Here is a 16920-nt window from a genome sequence, read left to right as displayed (position 1 = left end):
TGCTCTCAACAGTGTTCGGAAAGTTCTCTTTTCCAAGATTTTCCGGGGTTCAGCAGTTCATCTGATTTGATTTGACATGTTCATGCTGAATTTGTTATTTTTAGATTTACAAAACAGCACAAATGGTTGTTGCTCATTCAGCAGCATTATGTAATTTCATATTTATTTCAGACAGGTTGTGACATATAGCAACACTTCACGTGTCTGACAGCATACGGTTGAATGTTTTATAACCTCAGTTAAAATGCCGATTGTACAACATGTAGATAGAACAAAACACAATCAACTCTGAATAAACATGTAGATACAGAACTAAACCGCAGGAGGATTGCCTTGAGCCACAAGCTTCCCGACACAGCTGCATGTGATTGGAGTCAATGTTGGAGTCAGTGTGCAGCACTGCCCCCATGTGGCAAAGACTGACCATTGCTGGTAAATGCACACTGGTGTGTTGAAACAAGTTGTTTTTTCCCACGTAGAAGCGACTGCTTCTGAATCCATTGAGCTGCTTCAGATCCGACGCCGGGTTGAATATGAAGCTTATTTTCTGTGTCATCTGCCTTTTTGGAATTAAAAGTGGTTTTAATCATAAGCATGAAATTGCATAGAACGGAAGAATGTGAAATGATGGATGAGATACAAAATCACCTTTCCCTATTTCTCACAATGCTATATTCATCCTTTGCGCTGCTTGAACGATCTTACAGTGAGGTTAATTTCCTAGTTTTGACACGTGGGAGGTTCAGATCAAACTTCTACAGAGAGAACAGAACTCCTGTGGTTTATAACAAGTTTCCGTCGGACTTGCAGGAAGTCCATCGCTGTCGTCCTCAGCCTGAGCAACACGGGGAACTCTGTTTAATTCTTTATATTTCCTTGGAAGTATGATGAACGTCAGGTGGAAAATCTGAATCTGGACAGCTGATTCCCCCCCCCCTCATTTCTAGTAAACTGATTTCAAACATACAGGTTTAATCTCTCTCACTTCGGGCGGTTTTTGACTCAGTTTGTTAAATATGAATCGAGCTAATTGTGTCGTTGACCATATTTGACCAGGAATGCAGCAGTGGGAGTCATGTCCACTCTGAAGATAATCAAACAAGTGAGCGCCTCTTGTCTCCAGTGTGTTGTGCATAATGTGAAGAAAGCAACTAATACAGGACAAGAAACAGTTGAAGGTTTCACGAGCTGCTGGGAAACACTGAATCACTGTCGCCTCTCTCTCTGAAATACTGACCACATGACACCGAGGTGGTCTGCCTGATTCAGATGTTTGAATTCAGTGTCTTGATTTTACCAGTCCGGTCTTCCAAAAACCCCATAGCTCCCAGTGGTCCACTCAGGTCTCCACCTTCCCGTAAGTGCCGTCGGGGGGCCGGTAGTGTTTGGGGAAGGCTTTGAGCTGCAGAGAGTTGAAGGCGTACTTCCTGCACCCCACGTTCTTCACAGTGTTCTCACGTCTGCAGCCCTCGCTGAGGAGACAAGACACAACAAAACCCATTTAAACTTGCATACATAACTTTGCTCGTTAGTGAGGCGACGACGTGCCTGCAAGTCTGTTGCTAGCAGGACAGCAGCCTCTGGTAAAAAGATCTGATTGTTGTCATGACATTAGAGGGAATGTTAATTTTACGTGGCCTGACTGGCACTGGACTCCTGGGGCCGTACATTAGGATTAATCATATTCAGATGACAACCCATCAGCTGCTATTCCTCGTGTGTATAGTCACTAATGTAGCTCAAACACTGGCTACAAAGACATGTACTGGAGGCACAACAATTCACTGTTAAACATTTAATTTATTGGCTGAAATGACATCAGTGCAGCACTGGAACACAGCGCCCTCAACTGGACAGGTGATGCATTTCTAAATGAAATCAAGCCAATTTGCCCGGACTAAAAAAACAAAAACAAAAACATAATCTGCCAATAATGGCTGCTAATGGCCAGTAACAGATACCTGAGACGAGATTAAATGTGTTTAAAACATGTTGCATCACTAGCATCACTAATTACTGCTGTTTCAGATTTTTTTGTAATTTTAATTGCACTAGTATGAACATTTATTGCATTCATACAAATAAACTCCAGTAGATAAGATAAGGGTTATTATCTTAAGGGATATCTTATCTTATCTTATACAGAGAAAGGTGTGCTGTCAGTGTTGTTGCAATTCATACTTGTGGCCAGTGGAGGTCAGTACAGCTTCAACACCAGATTCAACTCGATTGAATCGATCAGAACATCCAGAAAGCAGCATTGAGAAAAAGAACTCGTGCAAGCACCAGGAAACGTGGAAGGAAAGACAGAGGGACACATTTCCTGCAACTCTCTAGTTTACATGTCTGGCTCTTAAACCCGATGTAGGCTACTTATTTAGCAACAGCAGCAAAACAGCACCCGGCTGTCCTCCACAGACGTCGGTGAGGAATGACGATAAACGCATCGACTTTGAAGACAACATATCTTTAGACTCTGCAGGAGGAAGGAGAAGATATTTATTCTGCCAGGAGTTTGGTGTTCAGGACACTCTGTCAGCAGGTTTTCTTCAAGTACATTGAATGCAACACGTAGCGCTGGTTCAGACATTATGTTTCTGAGTCTTGGTGGGAAGAAGGACGCGTGACAAACCCCCGCTACTGAAGCTGACCAAACAAAAAAAACAAATCAAATCAAACATTCAACTTTTTCCTGAAGCGACTTTCTACATAAACAATGAGAGGTTTACAAAATGAAAGACCGACAATTAAAAAAAGAACACATCTGGTCAGAACTGGAGGGAAACTTCTCAGCGGAACCCACTTTAGTGAAAAGAGAACATGCTGCAGTTTGTGATGACGTAATGAACACGTCCAAGGTCACAAATAACTACCAAATTAAAAAGAAGTTGCCACGACAGACAGAAACCATACGTCTGCCCGTTCAAGCATTGTGATATAAAGTGACAACAGCAAGACATTTATGGCACAAGCATAATAATCCTCATATATTCTATTTATGAATATACACTCTGCTTTGGGCTAACATTATATAGCAAATATTAGCATCGGCACACAAGCTTTTAAATACAGTTTATGTACAGCAATACAAATATATTCTTTGATACAACTTGAGTCTAAAAAACAAAAGAAATCAAGAAAATGTGTCGATACCTTAATGATTTTTAATAAATACCCTCGGAAGCACTTAAGTGTTATCACACCTTTACGTAAAAGGGAATTAATGATATTTAGGGCAGAAATTGCAAACCTCACTGGGACTTAACATCTCTGCTCCTCTGCGACTACACAGTCCTACGTATGCATATACTAAACGTATTTATATGTTAATTTATTATATCTAAATAAATAAATTCAATAAATACTGCAACTTGAGTCTATCAGAGGTAGTTCAAAAACAGGAGCGTCAACAGAAACACAATATTCCAGTAAGAAACCACACATTTCTAATAATTTAAAGAACAGTTTGGCTATTCAGCTTAGCTTAGCTTAGCACGAAGACTGGAAAACACCTTCTTGCACACGTAAATGCATCTCATTGCAAAGTAGACGCATTTTTGCATGAAGCTGCACAATATTCCAAAGACACGTAAATGTGGTTCCAGGTGTTTTCAGGTACTGATCCGATCTGATGAGAGAACATGGAGATATAACGATCAACATCGCTCACTTCTACAACTGGGTCAGGCTAGGGAGAAGGTAAAAGTGAGACGTTCATGGACCGTTCTACCGACCAGAGCATGCGTTTGAGGGTTTAGGGGTCATGAGAGTACGACAGAATCCCAAGGGACGCTATTCTGGTCTGAACCATTTCCTTACTGGGTCGATCTTAATGAGACGGCGCCTCCTGGGAGGCGACTGAGATGCTTTCAGTCAGCGGCAGAGACTCGCATATTGATTTGAAGGTGAAATGACCTGTTTTTCCATTTCAGTGGCGCTTTGTTTTGACCGAGAAACCAAATTTCCTTTCTCCCAGAACGCCACAGTACAGTATTTGTCATACGAGTAAAAAATACAGTTTTTTTGTCACATCACCTTTAAGTTGATAGTGGAAATGGAAGGATTAAACAGTAGTGATGCTGTTTTTAGGTGATGGGAGCTTGGATGATAATTCCTCAACTATTGCTGTGAAACTTCAACATGCATCATCAGCACATGTCACACTCTTTCTAGGCAGCTGACTGCCAGATTCGTAAGTGTAATTCCACTCGTCTTCAAACACGTGGGGCAGCATGAGCTTGCTTCACGATAAAGTCGCTCGGCAAAGGATCGGTCGCGGATTCACTGAATCTCTCTGTAAAGACAGTTCCTCGAAACCTGGATTCACCGAACAACCACAACAACGCAGCCTGAGGGCATGATTCATGAATTTATACAGCACACTGTTGCCTCTGGAGCCCAGCTGATCCTGGCTGATAACTTTACTGTTAACTTGGGATGTTAAGTAACATCTTCCGTCCTCAAATGAGCCTTTTGCTTCTGACGTATTCTGAAGCATTATTACACAGACAGCAAAACCTGTTTCATGCTGCAAGAGACTTTCAGTTTATCTGGTGGAAACAGGACTTATTTTCCCCACAATTACAGCGACTGGAAATGTCAGAGCGCACTCTGCTGGGCAAACTATGTCATGGCGCAATTTCTGCATTACACCAGGTTACGCATGTGTATATACCAGGCTCTGCTTGCTGAATCTTATCAAATAAATTCCTTCAATCAGCTAATCTCCTCTCTCTGAAGCGAATACAGCCAGTTTAGTCACAAAACAACAACAACAACAACAACAACAACATCTGAGTAACTGTAAACAGGTACATAAATGCTCATATATAAGCGCAGAACCTACGGCGCTACTCTGCATAATCGAACACCCGTGAATTTCCTACAATCAAACGTTCTGGAGGTTCAGTTAGTCCTCAGTGCATCAGCATGAAAGCTAAAGAGCAGATTTAGACGTGAATCACTGATGACACCATAACCTGCTCTGGTGTCCAAACACGCTGCTGCCGGGTCAAAAGCATCACAACATCTGCTTTTATGCACATCTTTGTCATTTAAATGATATTTAGTCCGACTGATGTGATTATAGAAGTTCAGTTCATTTACTTCTTACCAGGCAATGACAAATAGTTTGACTTCACCAACTCCGTCACTTCTGCATCTAATCAAGCAGGTTAAAATGAAGTCCTGAAAACCAAGAGTTTGTAAAATATGTGGCGGCGAGTAAACACCATCAGTGACCCAGATCTGCTGGAAAGTGCTGAAGTGGAGGCAAAGACATAAATAATAGGAAGAATCCAAACAAGGAAAGACAAAGTAGGAAATATAGCCTGAAAAAGTATGTAAATAAAGTAAAGTATGCTCGCTTCATTCCGGCCTTCGCTCCCTCCATTTGCGCTGAGTACAAAGGTGCATGGAAGACAAAGATGACTCACACGGGAGAGTGAATGTGCAAAGCAACATTGGCTACTATTAACAGGAGCTCTTTCTTCAAATCATCAATTATACATAAAATGCTTTTTTTTTTTTAAATACTTTTTTTTCAAATACATATTCACAAGTCAGGTGAGATTTCTGGACTTCACAAATACACAGTCAGTGAAGACTAAGGCAGCACACTGTCCACTAGAGGGCACTATCCACTGACCTGACGGGTTTTGGACGACGCTGAGGTCCCTTCACGAGTTTCTACGTTATAGCTCAGCTTATCTAAACCACACCTGTGTCTCTTCGACCATCCGGACACACTTGAGTGTCTTAAATGGATATCATTATCTGCTATTAGTCAACAGCTGCTAGCGAGGCCACAGTGTTACAAGCCGAAGGTTATTCACATCAGGTGACTTTGATGTTTTGGCTTTCATTCCATGTTTAAGTGATTCTTCACCTATAAGATGTATTTTGCCTTTCAGTTAGTAACAAATAGGTGTCCTGAGCTCATATCAGAGTGTTTGCCTGTTACTCAGCACAGCTAAAGAAGACATTGATTATAATGGAACAGATGTTTTTGGACAGTTTAGCTGTTAGCTGACAGTCCCCTTTAGCTTCAAGCTAAATATATGTAGCTGGCTCTTTCTGAATTCTCAAGACATAAAAAAGTAATGTAAGAAAAAAACCTGTCTTTGTGAGTTCAAGACACCTATTAGTGAGTACTTGAAAGGCAACATTTTTGGGTGAAATATTGCTTTAAGTATATTTTTTTGTTTGTATGGTGCCTGGTAGATGTTCCTACTCAATCTGCACTGGCACACAAGCAGTTGTTCAGGCATGTAAATATGAAATCGGTAACTAGTGTGGATGCACATTAAGTTTCCCATGTTTGTCAAATCGTCCAAAATTGTCTTGCGTAAACAGAACTGAAGCTTCAAATCTTCATCTGTTTTTCCCAGGTTTGCAATTCCACACTGCAGAAGTTAAAAAGGGATTAGAAAGGCCTTCATTGATGTTCTGAAACCCCCTCGCAGGACAGTGGTAGAGTTTCTCTCTGGGAGTAAGCGTGGATTATTCCCAATGCTCCTTGGACAACGTTTTTGCATTTGCAGGTTCAGCTGCAGCGTAGTTTGGCCAGGAAGTAGGCCACGCTGAGGAAGATCCACACCACCAGCAGGTTGGGGCTGAGGGCCAGCAGGGGCAGCGAGTACAGGAGGCTGGGGTCCATGCGGAAGTCCCGCACCGGCAGCAAGCCGCTCAGGTTCTTCTGGATCACCCCCTCCCTCGTCCCAATGCTGCCGAGGCGTCGGGTAGGAGGAAGAGAGGGGGGGGGGGGGAGTGGAAGAGCGGAGGACAGAATGGACATGGAAAATAAAAGAGATGGAAAGGGGGTAGAGGGAAAGGAAGTAAGAGAGAGAAAGAGGAAGGGGATGGCGTGATGCAACAGAATAAAGAGATGGCATGTACCCACACATGCACAGGTGATACCAGCGACGAAAACAAGGACGGAGCCACAGCCATGACGATAGAGGGGGTTTCCATGGTGGGAAATAGGTTCCAACATAATAAAATCACAAACAATCCCGCAAAAATGAGTACAAATAGACGTCAAACAAACAGGAAGAGGAAAAAGAGGAAGAGAAGAAAAAGAGAAAATTAAGAGAGATGTTCTGCGTCTTTCAGGAAAGGAAAGAAGTTATGAAAACACTCTGCATGCCTCTGAAGACGGAGGGAGGACGCTTCTTGTGGCAAATGAAAATCACTGAGTGCACAAAAAGTAGTCAACATTTATAAGTATGAACTACTGAATATGGACAGAGTCAATATGAAAGATTTTCCCAGCATGCATCAGTCCAAGCAGGAACAAAAAAAAGGGATCAAAAAGCTCTTTGCATGCCGATGAGGGGGTGAGGATAGAGAGATACGAGGAGGAGAGAAGGTTGAGGGAGCTCATGCGAGTGTTTGCGGAGGTTTATTGATCACAGGTACAGCAGGACAGGTGTGGTTACATCGTTTACACGGGCTCAACAACACAGTCGACAACAGAACGTCACACAAATATACACCAACAAATCTTCGCTTCGGACTTGTTACTTTTAAAGAAGCAATAAGGAAGCTGGTGCTATTTCCACGTAGGTCGGCCAACACCTGAGTGTCATCATCAGAGGGTGTACCGGATCTCTACGCACGTCCATGTCCCTCATGATTGGTTGTGAGTGATTGGACGCTTCTACCTACCACAGAGTAGCAGGACACTGTTCGGGAGTGTAAATCCCTGCAGTTCCTTCATGTGTCTTTAGTTATTATGTTGCTGTGTGACAAGATGTTCATATCTGGATGCAGCAGGGAATAAAGGTCACATGACTCTGCTTGTCCAAGCGGCAACTGTCACGCTGATCTATCCTCATTTCTTGATTACTAGCATTACTATAATTGTGCACGATTCTCACGATTTGTTTTTGACAGCACACTTTACAGACGCCGACACGGCTTTGTTTCCTCAGCTGGAACAAGCAAGTATTCAGAGTCGGTAGATCTGACACCTTACAAACCAAACAGCAGTTGCGCACTAACAAAAAGCACTGAAAGAAAGTCAGCTCAGCCCTTTTCAGAAAGTTTACTAGCACACGAGTGACGCTTGGAGTCAGATGCTCTTGTTCAGAATCAGAGGACATAGAAAGATACTGATATTAAATGTATCCAGGAGGGTCAGGTGGTGATCACATGATGCTGTTTGACACCTTGGAAGATTATCAGCATGGCTACAGACAATTATGATACATAAAGTAGGTTCAGGCGATATATCGTGATGAGACTCGGGATCATCTGAGACTCTGGGCATTGCTTTGTCCTAAAACTTGAAGTGTTGTCTGTCCTGGATTTAAAGGCTTTATTGCAGTAATGTAATTTTAGGTTCTAATATTTGCTTTACCCACACAGTCATTATATCCACGACTGTTGATTATCTATTAAATATCCCATTGTGTGATGCAAGCACCAATACTCATTCCTACATCAGTGCCACAATTCTGATACTGAGGTGTATTAAAGTGATGCTTTTTGCTATTTCGGTGAAAAGATTATTGAGAATACAAAACCAGAAGTTATGAATCATGACTGTCCCCTGTTGCTAGGCAGACATGTGGAGGAGAAGAGAGGAGAGGAACATGATGAAGGAGAATATGTGAAAAGCAAAAGTAATGTGCTCTGTTTAACGAAAAGTTCTCTGCCAGCCAGTTAGCAGCAACTCAGCGTAGGCTAGCTTCAGACACGCAGAAAGAAAAGGACAGACAAGACAATGAGGACAGACGGCCACGCAGACAGGAGAAACTCCCATCAACAAGCAGCATCTAGAACACAAGCGGGATCCTCTCGAGGAACATCAGTCGGTTCAGTACTTCTCACCTTGTTTGTCACCATTGGTTCAGCATAAATCGTCTCAAAACAACGTGACACGTCTGTGGAAGTAGGTAACCAACTGAAGTTTCCCATATTCAAGTATCCCACCTGCGAACCAGTAACTCCAGTAACCGATGTGTCTCTGAGAGGAAGCAGGCAAATGGTGTGAGTTTCCAAACCGCAACTGGGCAAAGATGTGAGTGGTCCCACACATGCTGGAATTAAGTGTTCTGCTCTTGAAGCATATATCCAGCTGATGCACGTGGAGGAATGAGCGCTAAATGTGCTACAATGTGGTGGGAATTCTCACTCTTCCAGTCCAGATTTTGTCCACCTGGCAATCTGGACCAGGTTTATTTGCCCAGGTGAGTTTTGAGTCATTCGTGCACTGTGATGGCGTCCTACCTCCGCATACAGTCCAGTGCCTGTGTGAAGACCTGCGGCGCCATGCCGTGCTCGTGCTGCAGGATCAGGCACTGCTCCAGGGTGACTGACATAGCCGTGCGGTCTTTGGCGCTCTTACAGCTGGTAAAACGAACCCCGTTTAGACGACGACAGATCTGAGAGCCAGAGAGAGCAAATATACCAAAGGTGAATTTTAGGGCTGATTTGACTTAATTAAAGTTCCACTCGCTGATGTTTTTCACCTCTGCAGCCTGCCACAGGATGTCGACATTCTTGTTCTTCCTGGCGTGAACATTTTGCCCCAAAAACCTCAGTAGCTCAGGAAGACAAGTCTGAGAACGAGACCTTGGGAGGCCTGAGGAGGCAACAAGGACAGGAACAATCTGAACGCTACATTGTGATTTGAGCTCACAGATTAAAGTCAAGAATTGGGAGTGAAAACAACTTTTTTTTTCAAAGTAATTTGGAACTGTAAACTGTTGCTTTCATTGTACTTACAGTCCTCTGGCAGGACCTCTTTAAACTGTTCGTAGTACGAGTTGAGCCTTCCCAGACTCTCCAAATTAATCATCTCCTGAAGTGATGTGTCTCCAAACCTGAAAAACACACATTTCTCAAACACAAACTCTTCAAAGAGCCCATCAATCATGACGCCGCCCATCGACAAGAGGCCTCAACCGACTCACTTCTCTGCCAGTGTTTGCTGCTCGTTGATGCCGACGTTGAAGTGCACCGGCTGAACCCTCAGCAGCATGCCACTCTGGATCTCCCGCGGTAACGCGTCAAACATGGTCCCCGGCAGCGGGATGCGAACATTAAAGCCATCACGGTTGCCTGTGATAATTGGCAGCATGTCGGGGGCGGAGCTGCCGGTCGCCTGGGTGACCTTAATGTCACACAAGTGTGAGGGTGTGTTAGACACAGTAAAAACATCTTATGAACATTTTTATGACGTTCTGCCTTTTATGAAGCTTGAACCTTAAAGGTGACATTACGCAGGTCCATGATGCCGATGCTCATGTCCTCTAACATGGCCAGCTCCTCTCCTAAAACATACACAAACGTAATAAGGAAAGAGGATACAGCGATAAAGTGTGTGTAAGGTGTGTGTGTTTGTACCGTAGGTGCTGAGCAGGGACTCAAACTGAGCCAGCAGGCCGATGGTGTAGAGCTGTCGGAGGAATCCGTTGTCACGGAGACAATTCCTCAGTTTGATGATGAAGCCGCAGATGAGAGCAGTGAGCTGTGGCACACACATTAGCATCAGTTCATTATAGCTTCAGTGAGTGTCTGCGTCCCTCATCTTTCATCTAGTACCACAATAGTACTGACACTATGCTTTTATCTGATAAGGCTGAGTTTGTTGGTTCAACTAGGACGTGGCAGGACTAAAATGATGGATTTTTTTTCCAACTTTCTCTATGCTTTATGTAAACACGCTGCACAGCCATATTCTACAGTAAAACTGAGGCTGCAGAGTTCCCATGTCAGTAAAAATAACTGTTATTGTAGGTGAAGGAAGTTTGCCAAAACCTTTTCTAAGTGTTGGCATCCAAAACTGAAACATCTCTCCGAGACTATGAGGGCAAAGAAATCTTTTCTGTCTCCATTTGTTTTATTTATACCACCATTTCTGGTGTTTGTCCGTCAGTCAGCTGGATTGTGTAACTATGAATATCATAAATTTATCAGGTAATATGACGTGGTGTTTCCAGACACATATGGTGGTGGTTATCAGTTGCAGATTTGCATATAATGGAGAGGTGCGTTTTCAGAGTGCTCATCTAGATTTCTGTCCCTGCCCTCACTTCTACAGAAGTGTTTAACAGCCATATAAATATTAGAAAAGGCATGAAACGCTGCACTCTCTATGTCTGTATTATTCAGTGATTCATGAGGGTCATGACAAGTACATAAGCTAAATGCTGAACAGCAAGTAACTGAGTGCCTGAGTAACTGTCATGTCTCCCACCGTCTGGCAGAAGACGACGTCACGGCGGTACTGCAGCGAGAGGTCCATGGCTATCGTAGGGGCGCTGTCCTGCATCAGCAGGAAGACCATGGACTTCTTGGCCTTGTCGCTCATCATTGCGACGCACTCTGTGAGCGTGGTGAGGAGGGGGTACAACGCCTCGCTCCACTCGCCTGGGAAACACAGTCACGAGAAGGAAGTAAGACAAAATACGATCTAGGGTTTGGCTTCGACAGTGAATCTACAAACTGAGCTTGTTCAGACGTGAAAAAGATGGAACAGAGCGGCAGCAGGGAAGCAGAAGCGCTGATAAGAGTGATGACAAATTCTGAGCTTTGGTCAATTATTCACTTGACGAATGTTTTTTTAAATCTCTACAGTAACCAAATAGCTACAAGTTCTTATAAGAAATATCTCTAACAGCAAGAAATTAAGTTTCATCCTAAAGAAACTCAAATCACCGTCGCAGAAGTAAAACCAAAAGTCTTCTCACTAACAAAATGGAGTTGTTCAGTCTTCTAGACGAGGGATCCACCGATGTTCTTTGTTCAGTGATGATACTGGTTATAATTAGGTCTTATAAATGATTCTTGAGGTCAATATTCAATTGCAGTAAATTATAAAATTTTAGTCCCAAGACTATAACAATCAGCTTATTGGCTATGAAAGTAAAACAAGTAAATTCTGTCTAAATAGACGATCCAAGAACTGCTGCTGAATCTGGAGAGTTGAGAGGGAGAAAGCGTTGGTGGGGAGGCCGCTCTTACCTGGGTACGCCTCCTCGATGTTAGGGCTTCCATCTGGAAGAGGGGACGGAGGTGCAACATGCATGATTAGCGAGCGCTGCAAGCCACAGGGGGGCATCAGAGACACACAGAGAAAACACTGCAGACCAGAGTGAAAGAGCTCGACCAAACCCTTCTTCGCGAATCGGGTGTGTTGTCAAAACAGTGAGCTACAGTATTTCTTCAGTTAAAAGTAGACAAGGAGGACCACCTGGAGTCAGAGGATGTGGGCTTCCTGATAGAGCTGCAGTGCTTTGGTGCAAAAAGTTGCCAGATAATCAGGCAGTCAACTGAACGGTGGAATCTTCTACTAATGTGACATGAGTAACAGCTTCTGCTTGGCCACTAGTGGGCACCGTTCTTGGGTGTTCTAAACACAGGGCAGCTGCCACTCGCATGCACCACTTTCAGAGGAAGATAGACACTTTGACTCTGGTCCAGCACACTAAGCACAAAATCTCCATTACAAACTAGACAGGCTGGCTGATTCCAGCACAGAAGCTGTAAAAGCGAAGCTGCAGAGAAAAAGGCTGGTTCTACTTCTGCTCGGACAAACCATGAAGACAAACAAAGACCGACAATCAACTCTTTCATAACCCCTTGTCTTTAGAAAATTTTCACTTGAGGTGGAGAAGAATAAATTCAAAATAAGATGATGCAACAAAAAGGAAACTGAACAGAAAATAGAAATAGAAGCAAAATAAATATATTAAACCTACAACTGCCTTCGTCAGGGCTGGGAGGACGTGCAGATGAGAGGGCAGGCAAAGAGGATGGTGATGATGATGATGATGGTGATGGTGATGGTGAGGGGGGAGATTCCTGGGATAAACTTCCTGGGTTGATCCAGAAAGCTCGTCTTTTTCCGTCACCTTTTCACAGCCACACATGGCAATGTTACAGTTATTGTACGATCTGTTTCTAGACTTTTTAGAAATGTTCCCTTCATTATTTCCTTTATTCCATATTTCCTAACTTGACAATTCATTTGCAACTATGCAAATCACTGGCATTGACCAATAATTGCTGTCAAATCTAAATCAACCCTAACCAAACAAAACAACCTAACCTTGCATGAGACGGGGTTAAAAACTAAAATACTTTTGCAAAAAAAATTAAATGAGCAATGAAAAAAGAAAGAGATAAAATGAAAAAATTTAGGGAAAACTGTTCTGCTCACATGCTCACCTCTTTAACAGGGGGGTCACTTCAGAAAACAGGATTTGGTATTAAAAAATTGTAACATCTCTATCCTTTAATAAAAATGAATTCCAGCCATAAAATGAAAATGAAAACAAAATTATGATATTTGTTCTCTGTGTGAGTCTGAGCACCTTTCTTACTGCCGGCAGCCTGCTGATCCGACTGGCAACTGTCCTGGCTGCTGACACTGGGTCTCCTCTCCTTTTGAAGCAGCTTGTCAACACGCTGGATGATGCACTCCAGAGATTTGTCCACATTCAGCCAAACCTTCTCCTGAGGGGACAGAACCCATAAAGAAGTTTAAGAGGTTCTTTAACTGCCATGTTTTGTGAGAATCACATCGATAGATTTGTAATTTTGCTTTGGACGAGGTTTTTTTCTTTAACCATGCGACAAAAAATACAAGTGCAGTTTATTGTAGACATGCCCAAGAGAAGGGTTCAAAATACAACTGTAGTTGACAAATCACATCTCCCTTTCATGAAGTGAATCTATCAACACGGTGAGACCAGTTAAAACGGTGCAGTGACCATTCTGAAGCAGACCCTGCCCACCCAATCAGTCAGGATTCTCATGAACTCACCCACTCCTCCTCATGCCAGTCCACGTGCAGTGAGGACCGACTGTTGCTGCCGCTCCACTTGGCCAGCAGCGTGTCCTGGTCATTACGGAGGACTACCTGTTCTGAGTCGGCGGAAGGAGATGCTTTAGAAGCGATGTAATCAGGTCGTGCTGCGTTCAGGGCCTGAATGGCGGAAGCCAGCAGCTTGCAGTCACACACTGTCACTAGCTGGCGAGTCTGGGGGGGAGGGGGGAGGGTATCAGCAAATTAATATGTATCTGTTATAGAGTTACATAAAACAATTTCTGCCATCAAATACCTTATCAGCCAGGATTGCGAGTGTCCTCTCCAGTCCACTGGCTGATCGGTCCTTCGCGGCTCTAGAAAGCCTTTCGGCATAATAGTTGACCTGAGTCTTCAGCGTGTTGATGTGGGCAATGATCTCTTTGGCTCTGACGATGTCCTGAGGGATGTAGACGATGGACTGCGAGCTGGACAGGGCGCTGCTGCAGACGGTAGACATTTGGTCTTAGCACCATGTGAGTGTTTGTTTGCTGACGACATTCTTCAGAATTTCAATTATCTGACTGCTGAGTTCAGGAGACTCTAAGATCAATTAGCACACTTTGCAGATTGATATGCAGCGAGAGGATTAGCGCTTTATACCTTTAAGATACTTTTTGTTAGCAAAGACATTTATAACGTATTAGCATGCACATGCCTCCTCTTAACACTTCTTATCATCAGCTCAGGAAAACACCACATGACTCCAGTAAACAGATCTGACGGTGAGCACACTTTAAAAATGATTCAAATGTTTTGTCATTCTAAAAATCACTATCGATATGTTTATTAGAGAAACAAGCATGAGTGAATTTCTTAAAAACTGAGGTATAACGTGGCCTTCACACATCACTGCGGTTGGTTTAGAAACACAAGGTTAATAGAAATGCATCATGTGTCAGTGTGTGTTGCACGAGAAACATCTCAGTTGTTCACAGGGGTAAACATTTCACATCTTTGTAGAAATGTGTATCTGGTGGTGTTCAAGGCAGTGAGAGGCAAACAGTGTACAAACAAATGAAAACAAGCAGAGCAGTGCAACAACTCACCATCCCTCCTCATATAAGCTGATCAAAAAAGTAACAAAAACAATATTAAGAGAAAGCCATTGAACTAAACTGCAGAAATAATGCATTCATTTAATGTAAAAATGACTGCAGGCAGCCAAACCAAAGTAGATAGAACATCCATGCAAAATTATTTCATTTGATTAAACTGAATTTGAGCTATCTGAATGAAGAATGGGGTAATAAAAGGAAAGGACGAGCAGATATTTTGTTGTGAATCTCTGATTTCATGGTCATGATACAGTTAAGACTGATGTGTCCTGACTGAACTTACTGTTTCTTTGCTTCCTCAAACTTCTGGATAAGTTTCCTCAGACCGCCGTTTTTAAAACCCTGGCAGTGAGCAGCAGGGGCTCCGATGGTTATTACGTCATACGTGTGTTCTGGAGAGGAAAACGTTGCGAGTGTGAGCACATTAAGAAATGAATCAAGCGTTGGCGTACTGAGGGGCTGCCCCTAGACGAAGAGTCATCACACGTTTATGATACTGATAAAGCACAAGACGATAAGTGTCTCAAGGGTAATTATTCGAAAAATATCAACAAATCCAGCAAGTAGATTCTCAGAGCATTTTTTGTTTATTCATCTCAAGATAAGACAAGATTCTCTCTTGTATTATCTCTGCTATAAGTTTTCCCATTAACTGAATCATGCCGCAGCCGCAGCAGTGATTTGAAGTCTGGTTGCAGAGCTAACAGTTCTACTAGGAGACCCCAGACTTCCCTGGCAACATTAACAAGTTCTGACTCGGGGACCCTGCAGTGTTTCCAAGCCAGCATGGAAATACATCCACTCCACCTGAGCCTCAGTCTGCCCCACGGCCTTGAGTACTTTGAGTCCCACCCATATGACCGAGCATCTCACATCTTGGTTTGGTTGCCTATAAGAAGGCAGACTGGGTGTCCTGCCTGTCTGTGACGTGTCTCACCGAAGCCCAGCTCATCCTGCACCCTCATCCTCTGAACGTGCAGGTTGGTTGCCATGAATTCCAGCTTCCTCTCAGCCTTCAGGTTACTGGCTTTGAAGGATGGACCTGGTGTGGATGGAGAAACGAGCGAGAGGAACAGCTTCGTCACAGCTTAGTTTTACCGTTTCATCATTTAACAAGAGGAAACTGACCTCGGTAGTCACTGAGATCTGACAGCGTCTCCTGGTATGCGAGTATGATGGTTTGGTACTGTGAGACGATCTGTCGCCGCAGATTCTCCCAGCAGGGGGACAACTCTCCCAGCTCCTCCAGCTCACAAACCCTGCAGGGGTGAGATGGCAAGGAAAACGGAAAACAGGAGAAACGTGTGCATAACACTCACATATGTGACTGCAACAGTGGTAAACTCTCCTGAAGATGCGGTTATAATACTTTATCAAGCAACTATATTCTTTTAACCACCTCTTTGATTTTATGGTCAGGTTTTGTGGCTTTTGGTTATTTAAAGCTCAGCCTTCCACATTAACATCTTTAAAGGCTCACAATAACTGTGTTGACACTGAGACATCAATTCTCATTTTACTGGAAGACATTTAGCCTCAAGTGTTAGAAATGCACGTGCGTGCGTGCGTGTGTGTGTGTGTGTATACCTGGCTGCATCCTCCTCCAGCAGGAGTTTGACAAACTGCCGGGGAATGTTCAGTGACAGGACACTCTCGGCCATCTGCTCCAGCACCCGGAGGTGGTTCCCATCCGTCGTGGGGAAGCGGTACATCCTGGCCATCGTGCCTCCAAACACTGAAGCCACAGAAGATCTTATTAGCCTGGATTAGATTACTATTCTAGATATTATTTTGGTTTAGTAGCAGAATTGATTTGTAATGTCTCCCTCTACTTGCCATGCTAATGTTCCTGTATCCTCTCAGACATTTCACATGTGTTATTTTTAGGAATAGCAATAGATCCCTGAGGTAAACAGATCCTCACACTCGCTGGAGGAAATCAATACACGTCTACTTGATGACAAGAATCATGGTTTGATGTGTCAGTAAACACCGAGTCACTTGGAACACAGCGATGGAGGACGGGAAGAGAAAACGATGGGA

At 43.4% G+C, this 16920-nt stretch overlaps 1 protein-coding gene across 5 annotated transcripts in view; it reads right to left on the bottom strand.

Moving 5' to 3' along the window:
* Positions 1 to 192: 192 nt before the first annotated feature.
* LOC147272811 (inositol polyphosphate-4-phosphatase type I A-like) overlaps positions 193 to 16920 on the bottom strand; it is a 30964-nt gene continuing 14236 nt past the window's right edge. Inside the window, exons 10-28 of one of the 5 annotated variants that reach the window (XM_086201866.1) lie at positions 16465 to 16612; positions 16006 to 16136; positions 15815 to 15919; positions 15161 to 15269; positions 14869 to 14886; positions 14076 to 14262; positions 13778 to 13993; positions 13326 to 13467; positions 12711 to 12863; positions 11974 to 12006; positions 11207 to 11379; positions 10354 to 10477; positions 10213 to 10280; positions 9921 to 10120; positions 9733 to 9830; positions 9477 to 9589; positions 9235 to 9389; positions 5114 to 6725; positions 1355 to 1472 (exon numbers count right to left, since the gene is read on the bottom strand). In XM_086201866.1, coding sequence (XP_086057992.1) covers positions 6545 to 6725; positions 9235 to 9389; positions 9477 to 9589; positions 9733 to 9830; positions 9921 to 10120; positions 10213 to 10280; positions 10354 to 10477; positions 11207 to 11379; positions 11974 to 12006; positions 12711 to 12863; positions 13326 to 13467; positions 13778 to 13993; positions 14076 to 14262; positions 14869 to 14886; positions 15161 to 15269; positions 15815 to 15919; positions 16006 to 16136; positions 16465 to 16612 — 2354 coding nt within the window. In that variant the 3' untranslated portion in view covers positions 1355 to 1472; positions 5114 to 6544. Of the gene's footprint in view, positions 1473 to 5113; positions 6726 to 9234; positions 9390 to 9476; positions 9590 to 9732; positions 9831 to 9920; positions 10121 to 10212; positions 10281 to 10353; positions 10478 to 11206; positions 11380 to 11973; positions 12007 to 12710; positions 12864 to 13325; positions 13468 to 13777; positions 13994 to 14075; positions 14263 to 14868; positions 14887 to 15160; positions 15270 to 15814; positions 15920 to 16005; positions 16137 to 16464; positions 16613 to 16920 lie in introns of all 5 variants that reach the window. The other 4 variants (XM_086201875.1, XM_086201902.1, XM_086201883.1 and 1 more) reach the window with 4 other exon arrangements.

This window comes from Aulostomus chinensis, chromosome 1 (genome assembly GCF_037954235.1).
Source record: "Aulostomus chinensis isolate RoL2024-O1b breed Wild chromosome 1, RoL_Achi_v1.0, whole genome shotgun sequence".
NCBI classification, from domain to species: domain Eukaryota; kingdom Metazoa; phylum Chordata; class Actinopteri; order Syngnathiformes; family Aulostomidae; genus Aulostomus; species Aulostomus chinensis.
This window is presented reverse-complemented; position numbering and strand designations above follow the sequence as displayed.